The sequence below is a fragment of the Pongo abelii genome, chromosome 19 (assembly GCF_028885655.2).
Source record: "Pongo abelii isolate AG06213 chromosome 19, NHGRI_mPonAbe1-v2.0_pri, whole genome shotgun sequence".
Classification (NCBI taxonomy): domain Eukaryota; kingdom Metazoa; phylum Chordata; class Mammalia; order Primates; family Hominidae; genus Pongo; species Pongo abelii.
Genome location: NC_072004.2, coordinates 64963957 through 64983933, shown reverse-complemented (window position 1 = coordinate 64983933; position 19977 = coordinate 64963957). Strand labels below are relative to the sequence as shown.

General features: G+C 40.0%; 1 protein-coding gene across 8 annotated transcripts in view; it reads right to left on the bottom strand.

The window, feature by feature from the left end:
• Positions 1–19977, bottom strand: part of SPAG9 (sperm associated antigen 9) — a 153725-nt gene that overhangs the window by 93866 nt on the left and 39882 nt on the right. For 7 of the 8 annotated variants that reach the window (XM_024234703.3, XM_024234705.3, XM_063718135.1 and 4 more), the window contains exon 2: positions 19494–19614. In XM_024234703.3, coding sequence (XP_024090471.2) covers positions 19494–19614 — 121 coding nt within the window. Of the gene's footprint in view, positions 1–7929; positions 7984–19493; positions 19615–19977 lie in introns of those variants that run through there. The other variant, XM_054546549.2, reaches the window with a different exon arrangement.

The following is a 19977-nucleotide window of genomic DNA, read 5'->3' as shown; positions in this document are numbered from 1 at the left end:
CTCATTTTTAAAAGGAAAAAAAAAATTCTTACAATGATCTGTAAGACTTTTCTGGATCTGATTGTCAAGTCACAACACTCTTTGCTCCCCATCCCCACAGAGAACTCTTATCTACTGACCTGTTAAGGACTGAATTGTGCTCCCTCACCCGCCAAATTCATAGGTTGAAGCTCTACCTTCCAATATGACTGCATTTGGGGGATAGGGCCTTTAAGAAGATAATTAAGGGCCGGGCGAGGTGGCTCACACCTGTAATCCCAGCACTTTGGGAGGCCGAGGCAGGTGGATTACCTGGGCAAGACTTCGAGACCAGCCTGGCCAACATGGTGAAACCCCGTTTCTACTAAAAATACAAAAATTAGCCAGGCGTTACGGCAAATAGCAGTAATCCCAGCTACTCGGGAGGCTGAGGCAGGAGGATCGCTTGAATCTGGGAGATGGAGGTTGCCGTGAGCTGAGATTGCACCACTGCACTCCAGCCTCGGTGACAGAGCGGGACTCTGTCTTTTTTTTTTTTTTTTAAAAAAAAAGGCAGAAGAAGGTAGGTAATTAAGGTTGAATGAGATCATTAGGGTGGGGCCCTGATTCAACAGGGCTGGTATCCTTGTAACAGCAAGAGATAGGCAAAAGGCCATATTAGGACACAGAGGTAAAGCAGCCACCTGCAAGCCAAGGAGAAAGGCCTCAGGAGAAACCAAATCTGCTTGTACCATGGATCTCAGATTTCCAGCCTCCAGACTGTGAGAAATAAATTTCTGCTATTGAAGCCACCCAGTCTGTAATATTTTGTTATGGAAGCCCTGGCTGACTTGTACCATTAAGCAAACCTCAGAGAAAAGCTTTTTTTTTTTTTTCTCTCCTTGAGATAGAGTCTCACTCTGTCCCCAGGCTGGAGTGCAACAGCGCAATCTCGGCTCACTGCAACCTCCACCTCCCTGGTTGAAGCGATTCTCCTGCCTCAGCCTCCCTGAGTAGCTGGGACTATAGGCGTGCACTACCACATCCAGCTAATTTTTGTATTTTTAGTAGAGATGGGGTTTCACCATGTTGGTCAGGATGGTCTCGATCTCCTGACCTCGTGATCCGCCCACCTCAGCCTCCCAAAGTGCTAGGATTACAGGCGTGAGCCACCGCACCCCACCGAGAGAAGCTTTTATATAAGATGTTTGTCAACTGACTTGGTCAGAGAGCTGGGTTTATACCTTACAGAACAAAACATTATAATCCCACAAAACAAAGTCAGGTCCTGATTGATTTTATGCCAGTTTCCTAATCAATTTGTTTGCATTGCTTTGTGTCAAATGTACACCACTTAATAGTGAGATTAGGCCAGGAGCGGTGGCTCAAACCTGTAATGCCAGCACTGTGGGAGGCCAAGGCGGGCAGATCACCTGAGGTCAGGAGTTCGAGACCAGCCTGGCCAACATGGTGAAACCCCTCTACTAATAATACAAAAATTAGCTGGGCATGGTGGTGCACGCCTGTAATCCTAGCTATTCGGAAGGCTGAGGCAGGAGAATCACTTTAACCTGGGAGGTGGAGGTTGCAGTGTGCTGAGATCACAATATTGTACTCTAGTCTGGGCAACAAGAGCGAAAACTCTGTCTCAAAAAAAAAAAAAAAAAAAGGCTTGTGGGAAGGAGACATATAACACAATATACCACTAGTTTTGGGAGATTTCCAATATTTATCTAAATGAATATGACCATTGTTCACATAAGCTTAGGTTCATCCATAAAAATTCCTTAAAGTTCTAGTAATCATTTTGTTCTCCTTAAGCATTTTGAATTATTTCTATCATTAATTCCTTCAGCCTCCATTCACAGCTTTCTAACCCATCAGGGTTACTTTTTGCTAAATTTACTTCCATTTGGCAATACAGTCTTACTTTTACCTCAAAAATAACATTTGATAAACTATCAATCCATTCTCTAACCATCTCTTTCAAAAGGTGAAATGGTTATATTTACTAATCTCATATAAATAATATACATACATATCTTTTTTTTTATTTAATAGCAACCATTTATCACAGAAAAAGGGCATTTAGCACATGCAAACTACCTGGAGTTACAGATGACCTGTCCCTTTTAATTTTTTTTAATAGACTATTTTTAGAGCCGTTTTAGGGTCACAGCAGAATTGAATGAAAGTACAGAGAATTTCCATGTATTTGCAGCCACCCTACACACGCAACCTCCCCTACCATCAACAACCAGAATCAGAGTGGTATACCTTTTACAATCGATGAACCTACACTGAAACATGCTTATCACCCAAAATGTATCAATTACATTAGGGTACACTCTTAGTGTTGTATACTTTACAGCTTTTGACGAAAATATGACATGTGACCACCATTACAGTATCAAACAAAATAAGTTCACTGCCTTAAAAATCCTCTGTGCTCCACCTATTCATCCCTCCCTACCATCTCCCAAACCTTGGCAATCAATGATCTTTTTACTGTCTCCATAGTTTTGCCTTTTCCAGAATGTCACATAGTTGGAATCATATAGCACCTAGCCTTTTCAGATTGGCTTCTTTCACTTAGTAATATGCATTTGAGGTTACGCCATATCTTTTGTTTGTTTGTTTTTGAGACAGTGTCTTGCTCTTTCACCCAGGCTGGAGTGTAGTGGCATGATCTCAGCTCACTGCAACCTCCGCCTGCCAGGTTCGAGCAATTCTCGTGCCTCAGCCTTCTGAGTAGCTGGGACTACAGGCACCCACCACCATGCCTGGCTAATTTTTGTATTTTAGTAGACACAGGGTTTTGCCACGTTGGCCAGGCTGGTCTCGAACTCCTGACCTCAGGAGATCCACCTGCCTCCGCCTCTCAAAGTGCTGGGATTACAGGCGTGAGCCACCACACACAACCTACTCCACGTCTTTTCCTGGACAAACACTTTATTTCTTTTCAGCACTACTAATATTCCATTGTCTAGATTACCATAGTTTATGCCTGTTATTTTCATAAGAGCTAAGCTAAAGGTCTTAAAATTACAGGTCTCAAACTTTTACTATCTCTTTCACACACAAAATTTCATGTTTTTAATGCACAAAAAGTGGTATTTTAAGATATTTTCAACTTACTGTTACATATTAGAAACTTGTATGCTGGCCGGGCACAGTGGCTCACGCCTGTAATCCCAGTACTTTGGGAAGCCGAGGCGAGCGTATCACCTGAGGTCAGGAGTTCAAGACCAGCCTGGCCAACATGGCAAAACCCCACATCTCTACAAAAAATACAAAAAAATTCAGCTGGACGTGGTGGTGCATGCCTGCAATCTCAGCTACTTGGGAGGCTGAGGCAGGAGGATCGTTTGAACCTGGGAGGTGGAGGTTGCAGTGAGCCAAAACTGTGCCACTATACTCCAGCCTGGGCCACAGGGCGAGACTACATCTCAAAAAAAAAAAAAAAAAAAAAAAAAAATGTATGCTGATGACGTCTATCTTTTCGCTAAGTTTTTGATACAAAATAAATCATAAAGTATACTTAAATTAACCTCTGTCTCAGCTTTTCATATAAATGTATTTTGTCTGTAACCTGTTAAATAACAGGCAAAATACTGAATTTTGCAACATCTAAAATAAAAGCAGGCCAGGGCCAGGCGTAGTGGCTCACACCTGTAATCCCAGCACTTTGGGAGACCAAGGTGGGTGGATCACCTGAGGTCAGGAGTTGGAGACCAGCCTGGCCAACATGGTGAAATCCTGTCTCTACTAAAAACAAAAAATAGCTGGGTGTGGTGGCACATGCCTGTAATCCCAGCTACTTGGGAGGCTGAGGCAAGAGAATTGCTTGAACCTGGGAGGTGGAGGTTGCACTGAGCCAAGATCATGCCACTGCACTCCAGCCTGGGCAACAGAGCCAGACTCCATCTCAAAAATAAAAAAATAAATAAATAAATAAGTAAATAAGTAAAAAAAATAATAATAAAATGGAATTTAAAAAAAATAAAGTAAAAGCAGACAAAAAATAAAAAAGGGTTAAAATATCTACATAAATTAGACGTAAGTATTATCCTCTAGCATAAGTATCATATCCACTTCCATCTTCCTCTCCACTCCAGTAGAAGAGTAAATTAGAGCCTGTTCACCTCAGCCTACTTACTTAAGGCCCTTAACTAATTCATTTATCTTTCCCATTAAAATTAAACAGAAGGTTTATCATTCTGCTTAGTTATATTCAGATGTGTCACTGATAGCTAATTATACAAATAAAACAAGATGACTAATATACTACCTACTCCTAGTAGGCAACCACAGCATGTAAAGACGGTTCAAACATTAAGTTATCTACGTACCCATTCATGAGGAACTAAACGAGTCAAGATGCCAAGAGGAAATCCAAGGAATATCTTCCCAAAGTGGTTATTCATTATACTCAGCTCTTTAAAACTATATTACTACAGACTTTCAGATAGCAAAGTTATAATTTTGGTTGTTTCTAGCTCTAGCAGGATACATAGGCAATTGAGATGGGGGTGGAGGGTATCCCATAAAAGAATATTATTCGGTTATGAAAAGGAAGGAAGTACTGACACATGCTACAACATGAATGAACCTTTATGCTAGGTGAAAGAAGCCAGTCACAAAAGACCATATATTGTATGATCCTATTATTATGAAATGTCCAGAACAGGCAAATCTATACAGACAAAAATTAGATTAGTGGTTTTCAGGGACAAGGGGAAGCAGAAAAGCAGGAGTAAGTGTAACAGGTATGAGGGGGTGGTTCTTCTTGGGGTGATAGAAATGTTCTGGAATTAGTGGTGGCAGTTGTACAACCTTGAAAATTGTACTAAAAACCGCTGAATTGTACACTTCAAAATGGTGAATTTTGGCCGGGTGCGGTGGCTCAGGCCTATAATCCCAGCACTTTGGGAGGCCAAGGCGGACAGATCATCTGAGATCAGGAGTTCGAGACCAGCCTGGCCAACATGATGAAACCCCGTCTCTACTAAAAATACAAAAAATTAGCTGGGCATGGTGGCAGGTGCCTGTAATCCTAGCTACTCAGGAGGCTGAGGTGGGAAAATTGCTTGAATCTGGGAGGCGAAGGTTGCAGTGAGCTGAGATCGCACCATTGCACTCCAGCCTGGGCAATTAGAACAAAATTCCATCTCAAAAAATATATATATAAAGAAATAAAATAAAATGGTGGATTTTATGATATATGAATTAGATTTCAATTTTTAATTTAATTTTATTTTTAAATAGAGACAGGGTCTCGCTATTTTGCCCAGGCTGGTTATGAACTCCTGGGCTCAAGTAATCCTCCTGCCTCAGCCTCCCAAATTCCTGGAATTATAGGCACAAGCCACCAGGCCCAGCCTGGATTTCAATTTTAAAAAGAGTCATTTGAAACCTATCCCTTAACACAAGTATGAGGAAATTATGTCTTAATTTAATAACCTATATTTTAAAGAAAAAGTCAAATGGTAAGGGATCAAAAAGAAAATCTCAACATTTATGCTATAAGAGAAGGACATTTCATTAAAATGTCCTTCTCTTCTCCTCCTCAGATAATTCACAGTAGAAAGAATAGGCAGATGGTTGCTAAGCCTTAGGCAGAATCATTCCTTTGCCTCAACACTTGCGCAAAATAACATACTAATGGCCCTACTAAGGCTGTTAAGCTGAGGCAAAGACTGGCCAGATGTTAACCAAAACAGTTTCCTCTTTTGCTTGGGCAAATAGCTAGGCTATCCATCTCAGCCCCTGCAGGTAGCCTCTGACTGACTTATAGCCAATGAAGTAGTAGTAAAAGTGATGTGTGCTACTCCTAGGCCTGGTCCAGTAAAAACCCTCCACACACGATGCTCCATGCCCTTTACCATTCCTCCAACTTAATGCAGGTAAGACAAACTTAGAAGCTATAAAGGGGGAAATGTCCATGTCTCCACAAAAGCCACCCACTTATCTGAAACATCCACTTTTTAAACTTTACGTAAGCAAGAAATAACATTTGAGTCATTAACATACAATTTTTGTGGCTAGTTTGCTATAGCAACTACAGTTAGCTTAACATATATCAGCTTATAAACATGTATTAAAATCCTCTTAAAAGTTAGCATTCCAAATTATCAAAGGTATGTTACCCCATTATGCTTTTTTTTTTTTTTTCTTGAGACGGGGTCTTGTTCTGTTTCCCAGGCTGGAGTGCAATGGCACAATCACAGCTCACTGCAGCCTTGACTTCCTGGGCTCAAGCAATCCTCCAGGCTCAAGTGATCCTCCCAAGCAGTTGGCACTATAGACGTGTGCCACCAGGCCAAGATAATTTTTTGATTTTTTGTAGAGACAAGGTCTCACTATGTTGCCCAGGCTGGTCTCGAACTCCTGGTCTCAAGCACTCCTCCCGCCTCAGCTTTCCAAAATACTGAGATTACAGGTGTGAGCCATTGTCTCCAGTCCCCATTATGTTTTAAGAATAGTTTACTTCGGCTACTCAGGAGGCTGAGACAGGAGAATTGCTTGAACCCAGGAGACACAGGCTGCAGTGAGCCAAGATCATGCCATTGCACTCCAGGCTGGGCGACACAGTGAGACTCCGTCTCGAAAAAAAAAAAAAAGACCAGGTGCGGCGGCTCACGCCTGTAATCCCAGCACTTTGGGAGGCCAAGGCGGGCAGATCACGAGGTCAGGAGATGGAGACCATCCTGGTTAACATGGTGAAACCCCGAGATCAAGACCATCCTGGCCAACATGGTGAAACCCCATCTCTACTAAAATACAAAAAATTAGCCAGGTATGGTGGCACACTCCTGTAGTCCCAGCTACTAGGGAGGCTGAGGCGGGGGAATCGTTTGAACCTGGGAGGTGGGGGCTGCAGTGAGCCGAGACTACACCACTGCGCTCTAGCCTGGCGACAGAGCAAGAGTCTGTCTCAAAAAAAAAAAAAAGGATAGTTTACGTCTGTTATTATAAATGATTTTCTGAATGTTTTTCTGGTGGTATATTCTCTCCTGCCTAACACCTACAGCAAGAACCTGAACAGAAACTGTTTTATGACTTTGTGTATTTCATGTTTTCTTTACCTATACTGTGATCCTAAATTTTATTATTATCCTTGTAGGTACTTACAATATAAATCATCTAACACAAAGATCATATATAATTGATCATATAATACATAGAAAATATACACACATACACCAAGATCAAATAATACAAATTCAGAACCTTTCTTTTCTGAAAATACTTACAATAACTCAGTACAACATATCCAATGAACTCAGCTTACTCAAGGCCTAAGTCCCATAAGATGGTATAAACACTTTTGAGAAGTCATTTAAAAGTGTGGAAGAGCCATCTCTTTAAAGTCCTGAATGCCACTAAGGAATCAGTTAAAGGGAAAAGAAAAGGAAGTAGAAGGGAAGGGGAAAGCAAGAAAGAAAAGTCCACCTGGCAAGGACTATAGACATCCTCGAAAGCCTCAAGTACCATGAAGTTAACCTATACCTATATTGTTGCATTCCATTTGAAGTGTATTAAAAGGTCATTTCTTGTTTAATAGTTATCACATAAACCTAAACTTCAAAACGATCTCAGGGAAAATTCTAAAACCTTGTCATTTTACTCATCGAAACTAGCTCCAAGCCGAGATTAACTGGAAATAAACAAGATTCTGTTCATCCTATCACAAAACAACTGATAAGTAACTGCCATTTTTAAAATTGCTAATTTTCTGGGGAGTTAAAAAAAAAAAGGCAAATCATGTTATCTAAAAAGAAAAAAAGGTGAGGGCGCAAGAAAAAAGAACAATCAAAAGACAAATCCAAAATTTCCCCTTAATAATAATGAATGGAGATACTTCAGCCTCATTTTGAGCGCTCTTTCTATCCATCTTTCCAAAAAGCAAGAGGATAAGATTAAGGCAGGAAGAGCCACCTGCTCTGCCGGCTCAAAATCAGAGCTTACCTCCTGAGATTGATGGCCTTTGCCAAGTTTGGAACACCTTCCATCTCTGTTGTCTTCTGCCCCATCAGACTGCTGATAGGCCTACGGGGGGAAGAAAGAGAAACAGACCTGCTAGAATGCCATATCCAACTCATTATTTGCCTTCTCAAAAGGAATCATCAGTTTTTACTGTTCCTGGAAGGCAGACAGTCCAACTGTTGCTGGGCCTCAGAAGATTGACATGTGGTCTTTCAGAAACTTCTCCTTGAACAATTTAGCATCAGAAGTCCCAACAGGTAAGCAAGGCTGACTTAAGAGCAAAGGAATCTCAGACAACCACATCAAAACAGTAATAACAACCTCTCCTCACCAACTAAGTCCTTTACCATGTCTCTCAACTTCAAAAAATTTTCAGATATGATATGTTATTAATCAATGACACAATGTGAAATTATACATATTTTAAAGCTACCATGAATCAATGATCATATTCTCAAAACAGAGTAGGATAACTTCAAAGAATCCCAGCGGTAGAAACTTCTAGTGATCTGACAGTTCCCTGTCTTGAAGACGTTACCTAAGCCATCCACAACAAAGTTGATGATTCTCCTACCTAAAGTCTCTATGTAGGGACAGTCCACGCTTAACCTCTGCACATATTCCTGTGTATCACCCTCATGGCCAAGAAATACTTCCTCATGACCAACCAAAGCCAAAAAATTCATTTTCTCTCACTTAATCTTCCAAAATAACAGACAAACAGCTTGCTATACTCCTTATCCATCCCTTTATATGTTTGAAAGAATAATCAAATTATTCGTATTTTCCCTGTTCTCTAAGCAAATCACCAGAAATCCTTTAACTCTTACTCAAAAACTTAATTTTCTGATGCCTTTAGTTCTAGATATTAATTATAAATTACAACTTTAAGGTTCTCAATAGACAACACTAGACTACAAAAATGAAAGAGCCCAAATACAAATAATAAAACATAAAACAGCTAAAGACCACAAGTATTACCTAATGAAGCAGAAGTAATGTTAGTGTTTGCAAAAACTATCTTGTGCCTAATTTTCTACTTTCCCGCTCATATGTAGGCTCTAAATAAGAAATAGCTGATATATATTGTTTATTAAATATATAGATATTCTTAGTATTGCAAAGAACTAGATTCTGATTAAACAGACTAAAAGTAGCTTTCTAAATAACTTGTCATTCTTTTTTAAACTAAAAGATATAATTCAAATTCCTAAAGCTGCCTCATTAAAAAAATACTTTCAACAAAAACACATATCATCATTAAAATATATATATAAATCTTCGTAATCTACTTTTATCATTCTTAAAATTATGTAGAAGGAATTGCCTATTGACATAGAACTAAAGTGGAAAAAGTGTCCTATCACAGTATTATTCAATTTTTTCCAAATACTAACATTCATTGCTAATCACAAAGCACAGTAAAGGACCTGATAAAGTTTTGTACAAGCCTGAACGTATTTTTTTAGGTGATTTGAAAAACAGCAACAGAAAATATTTAGGCTCTCTCAAATATTAACTTTGATATGAAATGACACTTGGCAACTTTAAAATGGTTTATGTGCTGTGAAAATTCTTAATTTATCATTCACCTTGTGTTGAAGGTCTGTTTTAAGCCTTATTTAATTCCTTTAAATAAATTTAATTAATTAAATAAAATTTAAACATTCCTTTAAAATAAAAATTATGTTATTGTTCATGTTAATATCTCCCCCAACTTTCTATCTAGTGGAGTGCTTATTCTTACGACCAAGAAATAAGAAGTGTTTTCCTTCTAATAATAATGTTTCAAAGTGAAGGCTTGCAGGTATTTTACTAGACTGAGATCTTGACATAAGATGTAAAAAGCAAAGGAATGTTATATGGGGGATGAAAAGGGTAGAAAGGTCAAAGTATAAGGATCTAACATATTTGACTTCAGTGCCAACAACATTTTTCCATTTAATTCAAAAAGATGAATTTTCATTTAAAGGAAGGAAGGGCGGAATTAAAGAAGAGTCTAAATATAATAGCTTAAAATCACAGCCATGGGTGCAGTGGCATGCACCTGTAATCTGAGTTACTCGGGAGGGCTGAGGTGGGAGGATCACTTAAACACAGGAATTAGACCCTCATCTCTTAAAAAAAAAAACCTGTACTCCCCAAAAAAACATGGCCACCAAATTAAGAAGTAACCACTAAAAAAAAAATCACTGTTATCTAAATCTTTTCAGCTTCTCCACAAAAGGCAATGGCTCTATACTCAGGGAAAAATAAGCTGTAAATCCAAGGAGCCTGAGGGCAACAGAAGCTTCCTAAGAGAGAATCAAATAATAAATGATTCTATATCAGCTCTGTGTGCTAATATGCTGTAAATAATGTTCAAATTCATAAGTTATGACAAGCAAAATGGAATTTACTACTAACCCTTACTTCTCCAATTCTATTCACATTAGAAATGGCCAAACTATTATATGCCAAGAAGCACTAAAATTCCTTTACCTACTTCCTTAAATATATTCTAAGAAAACTACCAATAGAAGGGAAAACTTGTAGATGTAAAAAAATATTTACTGCAATATGATTCAGTATACCAGAAAAAATGACCAACCAACCAACAGAAGTTTTTGGTTTTTGTATTTTAAATTTCTTACATTTATTTTACCCTGATTCACCTCTTCATTCCACAAAGGATTTGAGACAGTTTACAATACAGCATAATATATTAATTATACATGTATAAAACGTGGATCAAGAAAAAAAACAATTTAAATATGCCAACCAGGTAAGGAACAAACTAATTGTTATGGTTGCATTTCAACGTTTGTTCTGTTTCTGGGCTGCCATGGTAAAAAACACAGTGGCCATTAAATAATTCTCATTAGAGGAAAAAATAAAGCACAGTCCTCAGGGAAAACAAAAATTGTTAATAGATGGCATAGCTTCTGGATGGTGGGTTTATGTGGACATAAAAATAATAATGAAGATTATACAACAAGGAAAAATACTTATGATAATGTTAAGGAAAAGATACAAAATTAAATATACACCCTAACCGCAATGATATAAAAATATAATATATATGGGAAAAAGACTAGTAGGCCATACGCATAATCTTTCCCTTCCTCCCCCCACTAAACTATGATTTCTTTGACCACAAGGACCATATCATACTCTTGTGTACCACAACCATACCTAGGCAGAATGCGAGGCATACTGGACTAGTTTAATATTTTCAACTGTATTAAAATATCTATACTTGCTTGACTCAAATTTTAGATAATATTTGGCTTACAAGATAGAAATACACAACATACAACAGAGACAATAAATATAAAAAGTACTTTCTGACAAAGACCTATTACTGCCACACTATGAATGGCAAAGTTGATTACACTCCTTACACACTTGAAAAGCAACAAGGCTTTCTCAATTCACAACTTCCTTATTCCACACAATATCGATTACAGACTCATCCTTAAGATTCATAAGATATTAACAGGAAGTATTATTGCTACTCCAGATAAGGAATAATATACAGCATTTAAAAAAATCCTTTATTCATGTTGGAAAAAGTAAAAAAATATTTCTTATATTCATTTAGATTTCGAAAAGTAATCAGAAATCTCCAAATTCAAACATGACCAAAAATTGTTAAAAAACGTATTATAGACTCAACTTTTCAACATTGTTAAATCATGCAACATGATAGATTCCATACTATCAAAAGCTGTAAAGTGTGTCTTTTAATTCAGTTCCTATTTCTTTACTTTTTCTTGCTTCTCAAATAGCAAATAACTTTAACCAAAATTTCCCCTTTTAACAAAGGAAGTAGTCTTTAGAGCAGAACTTGAATTTTTATTGTGGCTATTTTTTAAAAGGGATATGTGCCCCTAAAATATGTTCATGAGAATTGACAAACTCAGTCTTTTAAAATTAAAGACACTAATACACTGTATAAACACAAAAACTAGAAAAGGCATCCAGCACTCAAACAAATGGCACTAACAAAAAAATTGCATCCACCTCTCCTCCGACTACAGGTACTGCCAACAGTTATCTCAGTGCCCCTAAATAAATGTTTATTTTAAATTAAATGTTGGGTTACATTTACTTTGTCACAAAATTCATATTTTCTTTTTTTGTTTTAGATGGAGTCTTGCTTTGTTGCCCAGGCTAGAGTGCAGTGGCGTGATCTTGGCTCAATGCAACCTCCTCCTCCCAGGTTCAAGCAATTCTCCTGCCTCAGCCTTCCAAGTAGCTGGGATTACAGGCATGCGCCACCTGTAAAAATTAGCCACACCTGGCTAATTTTTGTATTTTTAGTAGAGACGGAGTTTCACCCTTTTGGCCAGGCTGGTCTTGAACTCCTGACCTGAGGTGATACGCCTGCCTCGGCCTCCCAAAGTGCTGGGATTACAGGCGTCAGCCACCGCGCCTGGTCTCATATTTTATTTAAAAAACAAAAAATCAGGCTGGGTGTCGTGGTTCATGCCTGTAATCCCAGCACTTTGGGAGGCCGAGGTGGGCATATCACCTGAGGTCAGGAGTTCAAGACCAGCCTGGCCAAAAGGGTGAAACTCCACCTCTACTAAAAATACAAAAATTAGCCAGGTGTGGTGGCACGCACCTGAAGTCCCAGCTACTCAAGAGGCTGAGGCAGAAAGAATCGCTTGAACCTGGGAGGCGGAAGTTGCAGTGAGCCAAGATCGCACCACTGCACTCCAACCTGGGCGACAGAGCAAGACTCTGTCTCAAAAAAAAAAAATAACATCAGTCACATTAAGATTAGATAGCCCAGATCATCTGTTTTCTATTATACAAAACAAGAATTAATGAACTCCTGACATAACATTTATTTCAATTTGTTTTCATCTTTTAAAAAGCACTCATTCCCAATCTTGGTTTTCTAATAGTATAGGGAACTAATGATACTTAAAGATTACTTCCTACATCACCTTTTTAAAAAATAAGAAGTTTTTAGGCTGGCACAGTGGCTAATGCCTGTAATTCTAACATGAGGGAGATCAAAGCAAACAGATTGTTGAGCCTAGGAGTTTGAGACCAGCCTGGGCAACATGGCAAAACCTTGGCTCTACAAAAAATACAAAACTTCGGCCGGGCGCGGTGGCTCATGCCTGTAATCCCAGCGCTTTGGGAGGCAGAAGTGGGTGGATCACCAGAGGTCAGGAGTTCGAGGCCAGCCTGGCTAACACGGTGAAACCCCGTCTCTACTGAAAAAATGCAAAAATTTGCCGGGCATGGTGGTGGGCGCCTGTAGTCCCAGCTACTCGGGAGGCTGAGGTAGGAGAATGGCGTGAACCCAGGAGGCGGAGCTTGCAGTGAGCCAAGATCACGCCACTGCACTCCAGCCTGGGCAACAGAGCAAGACTCCGTCTCAAAAAAAAAAAAAACAATTAGCCACGTGTGGTGGCATGCGCTTGTAGTCTCAGCTACTCAGGGCTGAGGTGAGAGTACTGCTTGAGCCTGGGAGGTTGAGGCTACAGTGAGCCATGATCACACCACTGCATTCCAGCCTGGGCAATAGGGCTGGAATGTCTCAAAAAAATTAAGAAATAAGTAATTTTTAAAATTAAAAATAAGAAGCTTTGATTCATATTGGAGATTTAAAAAAAAAAAAAGCTAAGGTGGTAAAGTGAAAAAACAGTCAAATAATTTCCCCCCAGAAAAACTGGGGGAATGTTTAAGTGTGGTAAAATAAAAACTATGAAGAAAATTTAAGATACACTTAGAATTCATATTACACCAGTTAAAGCTTAGAAAAAAACAAAAGGAAGAGAAAGGAAAACAATTCACTAGAAAAGAGAAAAAGACTCCAATTTCAAAAACAGGAGAAGGGAGTAAGTTCCAAAGCATTAATGAAAGATTACTCAGGCCGGGCATGGTGGCTCACGCCTGTAATCCCAACACTTTGGGAGGCCGAGGTGGGTGGATCACAAGGTCAGGAGTTCGAGACCAGCCTGGCCAATATGGTGAAACCGTCTCTACTAAAAATACAAAAATTAGGCTGGGCACGGTGGCTCACGCCTGTAATTCCAGCACTTTGGGAGGCCGAGGCGGGTGGATCACGAGGTCAGGAGATCGAGACCATTCTGGCTAACATGGTGAAACCCCGTCTCTACTAAAAATACAAAAAATTAGCCAGGCGTGGTGGCGGGTGCCTGTAGTCCCAGCTACTCGGGAGGCTGAGGCAGGAGAATGGCGTGAACCCGGGAGGCAGAGCTTGCAGTGAGCCGAGATCACACCACTGCAGTCCAGACTGGGCGACAGAGCGAGACTCTGTCTCAAAAAAAAAAAAAAAAAAAAAAAAAAAAACCACAAAAATTAGCCGAGCGTGGTGGTGCATGCCTGTAATCCCAGCTACTCGGGAGGCTGAGGCAGGAGAACTGCTTGAACCCAGGAGGCAGAGTGAACTGAGATGGTGCCACTGCACTCCAGTCTGGGTGACAGAGCAAGGGTCCAGCTCAAAAAATAACTCAGTTCATAGAAAAAGATTTTGTGTTATCAACTTTGTGCATCTGAACGGTCAATTTTGATTAACCACAGTTCGTAAGTTCCTTAATTGTTCTTTATACAGCAAGCTTTATTTCAGAAAGGAACAGTAGACTCCCAGGGGAGAAATTCTTTGGAGGATAATATATTCATAACAAAAATAAAGTTTTTAGATCAAATTAAGCTCAAGACCATATCTAATACTTGATGAAGAATTTCTTCCTCCCTTCTCTAGAGTATTGTCAATTATTTTTAAATGATCTCATTTTTATAAAGTCTTTGAATTAAAATGGAAAACATAATTAATGCTTTTGGAGAGAGGAATGAGAAGATGGATACCACAGAATATGACAATTCCAAAAAATGTATGACTCTCTGGACTGGATAACAAATCTGGGACAATGAAAAAAAAATTGACATACTCAAATAGTCCCCTAAACTGATCACTTCCCTTAATTAAGAAACCACTAGGCCGGGCACAGTGGTTCATGCCTGTAATCCCAGCACTTTGGGAGGCCGAGGCAGGTGATCAACTGAGGTCAGGAGTTCAAGACCAGCCTGGCCAACATAGCGAAACCCCGTCTCTCCAAATATACAAAAATTAGCCAGGCATAATGACGGGTGCCTGTAATCCCAGCTACTCAGGAGGCTGAGGCAGGAAAATCGCTTGAACCTGGGAGGCGGAGGTTGCAGTGAGCCAGTATCACGCCATTGCACTCCAGCCTGGGCAACAGAGCCATACTCCATCTCAAAAAAAAAAAAAAAAAAAAAAAAAGAAGAAGAAGAAAAGAAACCACTATATTTTGTTTACATTTACTAGAAAGGAACAGGAAACAGATTTTTTAAATTTAGTAATAAAAGGGCTAATGTATGTGAAATAATTAGTAATTCATTCCACTTAAGATACTTTTGTGAAAAAAAGAAGCAGTATCTTCTGCTTCTTTTTTGAGTGTGAGACATTTTAAAGGTACTTTGATATCAAAAATGCAATTTCAAGTATAAGGTAATTCTTCCTCTAATCACAGAAGCCAATTACTTAATGCACAAAAGGATTTTAGACAAGGAATTCCTTTCCAAGTCAAAAAAGGAATTCTGGTCGAGCACAGTGGCTTACACCTGTAATCCCAGCATTTGGGGGGCCAAGGTGCAAGGATCACTTGAGACCAGGAGTTCGAGACCAGCTTGAACAACATAACAAGACCCCATCTCTACAAAAAATTTTAAAATTAGCCAGGCATGGTGGCTCATGCCTGTAGTTCCAGCTATTTGGGAGGCTAAGGTGGGAGGATCACTTGAGCCTGGGAGTTCAAGGATGCAGTGAGCTATGATGGTGTCACTGTACTCCAGCCTGGGACACAGAGCCAGACTCGGTCTCTGAGAAAAAAAGAAAAAGATCCAGCACTTTAGGAGGCCGAGGCAGGTGGATCACGAGGTCAGGAGATTGAGACCATCCTGGCTAACACAGTGAAGCCCTGTCTCTACTAAAAATACAAAAAATTAGCCGGGGGTGATGGCAGGCACCCATAATCCCAGCTACTAGGAAGGCTGAGGCAGGAGAATCACTTGAATCCAGGAGGCGGAGGTTGCAGTGAGCCGAGATCGCGCCACTGCACTCCAGCCTGGGCGACAGAGCAAGACTCCATCTCAAAAAAAAAGGAAAAGAAAAAAGAAAAAAAAATTTTTTTTCAGGCTGGGCAAGGTGGCTCATGACTGTAATGCCAGCACTTTGGGAGGCTGAGGTGGGCGGACTGCTTTGAGCTCAGGAGTTCAAGACCAGCCTGGGCAACATGGCGAAACCCTGTCTCTACAAAAAATACAAAAATTAGCCAGGTATGGTGGCTTGTGACTGTAGTCTCAGCTACTCAGGAGGCTGAGGCTAGAAGATCGATTGAGCCCAGGAAGCATAAGTCGCAGTGAACAGGGATCCTGCCACTGCACACGTTAGAGTGAGATCCGGTTTCAATAAATAATAATTTCTTATTGAAAACTTGGTACCCAGGCTGGGCGTGGTGGCTCACACCTGTAATCCCAGTACTTTGGGAGGCCGAGGCAGGCAGATCACCTGAGGTTGGGAGCTCAAGACAAGCCTGGCCAACAAGGTGAAACTCCACCTCTACTAAAAATGCAAAAATTAGCCAGGCATGGTGGTGCATGCCTGTAGTCCCAGCTACTTGGGAGGCTGAGGCAGGAGAATCACTTGACCCCAGGAGGTTGCAGTGAGCCGAGGTCACGCCACTGCACTCCAGCCTGGGAGATAGAACAAGACTCTGTCTCAAAAAAATAAAGACAGAAAGAAAACTTGGTACCCTGCAGATATCAACAAGAAAATACATAAAACAATGAAAGGTAGGCTGAGTCTGTCAACTGTGTCTTTAGTGTTTGGTTCTAAAAGATTATATAATCCCTTCATGCTAGGCATAGTGGCTCATGTCTGAAATCCCAGCAATTTGAAGCCCAGAAGTGCGAGACCAGCCTGGGCAACATAATGAGATCTTGTCTCTATCTATCTACCTTATCTATCTATCTATCTATCTATCTATCTAATCATCTATCTATCTATCTATCTATCTATCTATCTATCTATCACCTATCTATCTAGCTAGCTAGCTATTTCTTTGAGACAGTTTCACTCTTGTTGCCCAGGCCGAGTGCAATGGTTTGATCTCGGCTCACTGCAACCTCCGCCTCCCGGGGTCAAGTGATTCTCCTGCCTCAGCCTCCCGAGGAGCTGGGATTACAGGCAAGTGCCACCATGCCTGGCTAATTTTGTATTTTCAGTAGAGATGGGGTTCTCCATGTTGGTCAGGCTGGTCTCAAACTCCTGACCTCAGGTGATTCACCCGCCCCGACCTCCCAAAGTGCTGGGATTACAGGCGTGAGCCACCGTGCCTAGCCTTGTCTCTATTTAAAAAAAAGTAAAATCAAATTAGGATTTAAATATTACCTCCAATAGTTAAATTTTCTTTCTTGAACAGAAAAGGCTCAACTCTTGAAATGTACCAAAAGCTTGCAATTGCCACAAGACCATTTCTCCAGATGAATGGTATTCATAGTAATGTGACCCCAGTACTATATCTATTAGTGGATGCCCTGTGGAGTCCATCATGCAGTCCTCTAAGACTTCAAATTTTTTTATTCTTTTGAGACAGGGTCTCACTCTCTTACCCAGCCTGGAGTGTAGTGGTGCAATCTCAGCTCACTGCAACCTCCACCTCCCAAGCTCAAGCGATCCTCCCACCTCAGCCTCCCAAATAGCTGGGACTACGGGTGCGCACCATCATACCCAGCTAATTTTTGTATTTTTGATAGAGACGGGGTTTCACCATGTTGCCCAGGCTGGTCTCGAACCCCTGAGCTCAAGCAATCTGCACGCCTCAGCAGCCTCCCAAAGTGCTGGGATTACAAGTGTGAATCACCGCGCCAGGCCTCGTTTTCTTAATTTTTTTATTATAAAGACAGGATCTTGCTATCTTGCTCAGGCTGGTCTCAAACTCCAAGGCTCAAGCAATCCTCCCACCTTCACCTCCCAAAGTGTTGGGATTACAGCCGTGAACCACCACACCCAGCAAACCTCAAATTTCTATGGTAGAAATCATAGAAGTCACTCGATGTATTCAATGGTAACAAAAGTATCCAACAACTCTGGGTATCCACAAGCCTAAAAACACAAAGCATGACACATGGCTCATTTTCTCTTGCTCAGGTTGGCTTCTGTTACCAAACATCCATTGGCCTTCTTCTAGGACATCTGCTTAATAGCCACTTGAGTTCTTGAATTCTAGAATGCTTGAACTCCAGATTTCCAGTGGTTTTAATTTAGCTCTATTCTGTCTTTCCAGAGTACTAGAGAGAACAGTCAGTTCTCACACACGCCCCAAGACTGCTGGCGAAGGCATTCCATCATGAATGGTTGTACCTTTATAGCTGGTGTCACTATGTAGCCTTAATGAGTAATGTAGATAGAGTAGCTGCCTGGCCATCCTTTGCTCCCTAGGATTCTGAAAGTTTACAATGCTGGGAGAAAAGCAGAGAATTGTCTGCCTACCTATATCAGACATGAAAATAGGCCATAAAGTTTCTCACCTTTTTTTTTTTTTTTTCTAATTTTGACTTAATTAGGTCTGTTTTTATTAGCCAAAGGGGAAAATCATCCTTGAGGTTGGAAACAATAATTTTAAAAACCAAGAAAATATGAAATTATATTAAAAATAAAATGATTCTGAAAAATGAAGTTCTATTCCCCCAAATGGCCCCATTTTTCCATTAAAAAAAGGAGCAAAAAAGAGGATTCAGTACTTTTTTTTCTCTAGTATCTAATTACATGCTTAGGTAATTTTTAAATACATACTTCAAAGCTGTAAGTTTATCTTAGATTTTTACATTTCAAAGCAAAACAGAAAAAGTGGAGCTTTGTGTACTTCATCAAAATTAGCGGAAATGATCCACACACACACACTTGCATAATGGTTACAGCATAATGCAAACTACAAACAAAGGCTGAGATCTAAATTGAAGTGAGTCTGATGGATATATCTGGTTTAGTCACCTCTGCACACATGGGTACCATGTAAAAATGTGAATAAAAAAGAACTAACCCTAGGTCCTAGGTCTCACTCTTGAGTCTGGGATGACAATTCCAAGTTTGTATTTAGAACCTTAGTCGAATTTCAGGATGAGTCATTGCACCATTACAGGCAATTCTTTTTTTTTTTTTTCTGGGGGGTGGGGGGACACAGTTTCATTCTGTTGCTCAAGCTGGGGTGCAGTGGCACCATCTTGGCTCACTGCAGCCTCCGCCTCCCAGATTCAAATGGTTCTCGTGCCTCAGCCTCCTAAGTAGCTGGGATTACAGGCATGCATAACCATGCCCAGCTAATTTTTGTATTTTTAGTAGAGACGAGGTTTCACCATGTTGACCAGGCTGGTCTTGAACTCCTGAACTCAAGTGATCCTCCTACCTCGGCCTCCCAAAGTGCTGGGATTACAGGCGTGAGCCACCACGTCTGGCCAAGCCCAGTCTTTAGTGTACTTATGAGAAGAAAGGTTTTACTTACTCTGGTCAGCATAGTTTTTCGCTTTCAGCTCAAGTTGTCTTGTTTGAGATTCTAAAGATTCCACTCGGGTCTGTAAGTCCTTTTTTTCCTGTTCTTGAGAGTCTTCAAATTCAATGAATTTCTAATAAAGAAGAACAATATAAATTTAATCAGAGAAATTAAACTTTACATTTTCAACTCCTGTATTTCTTGGAATCAATAATCACAATTAGGTATTAACTACTTAGATCTCAGAATTATGACCTTGGGTTGATTTTTAGTTTTTCTATAAAAATTAAGTTTTAAAAAACTCCCAAATATAGAAGAAAAAAATAACAAAATAATTAAGATGTTTCCACTTCATATTATAGGCATTCCATATGATATACATATCTTACTACAAATATATAAACCCTTTTGTATACTTGCATATGCATCTTGACTTCCAGACAATTTAAAAATCTATAACATGTACAATAGAGAACAAAAGAATGATGGAATAATC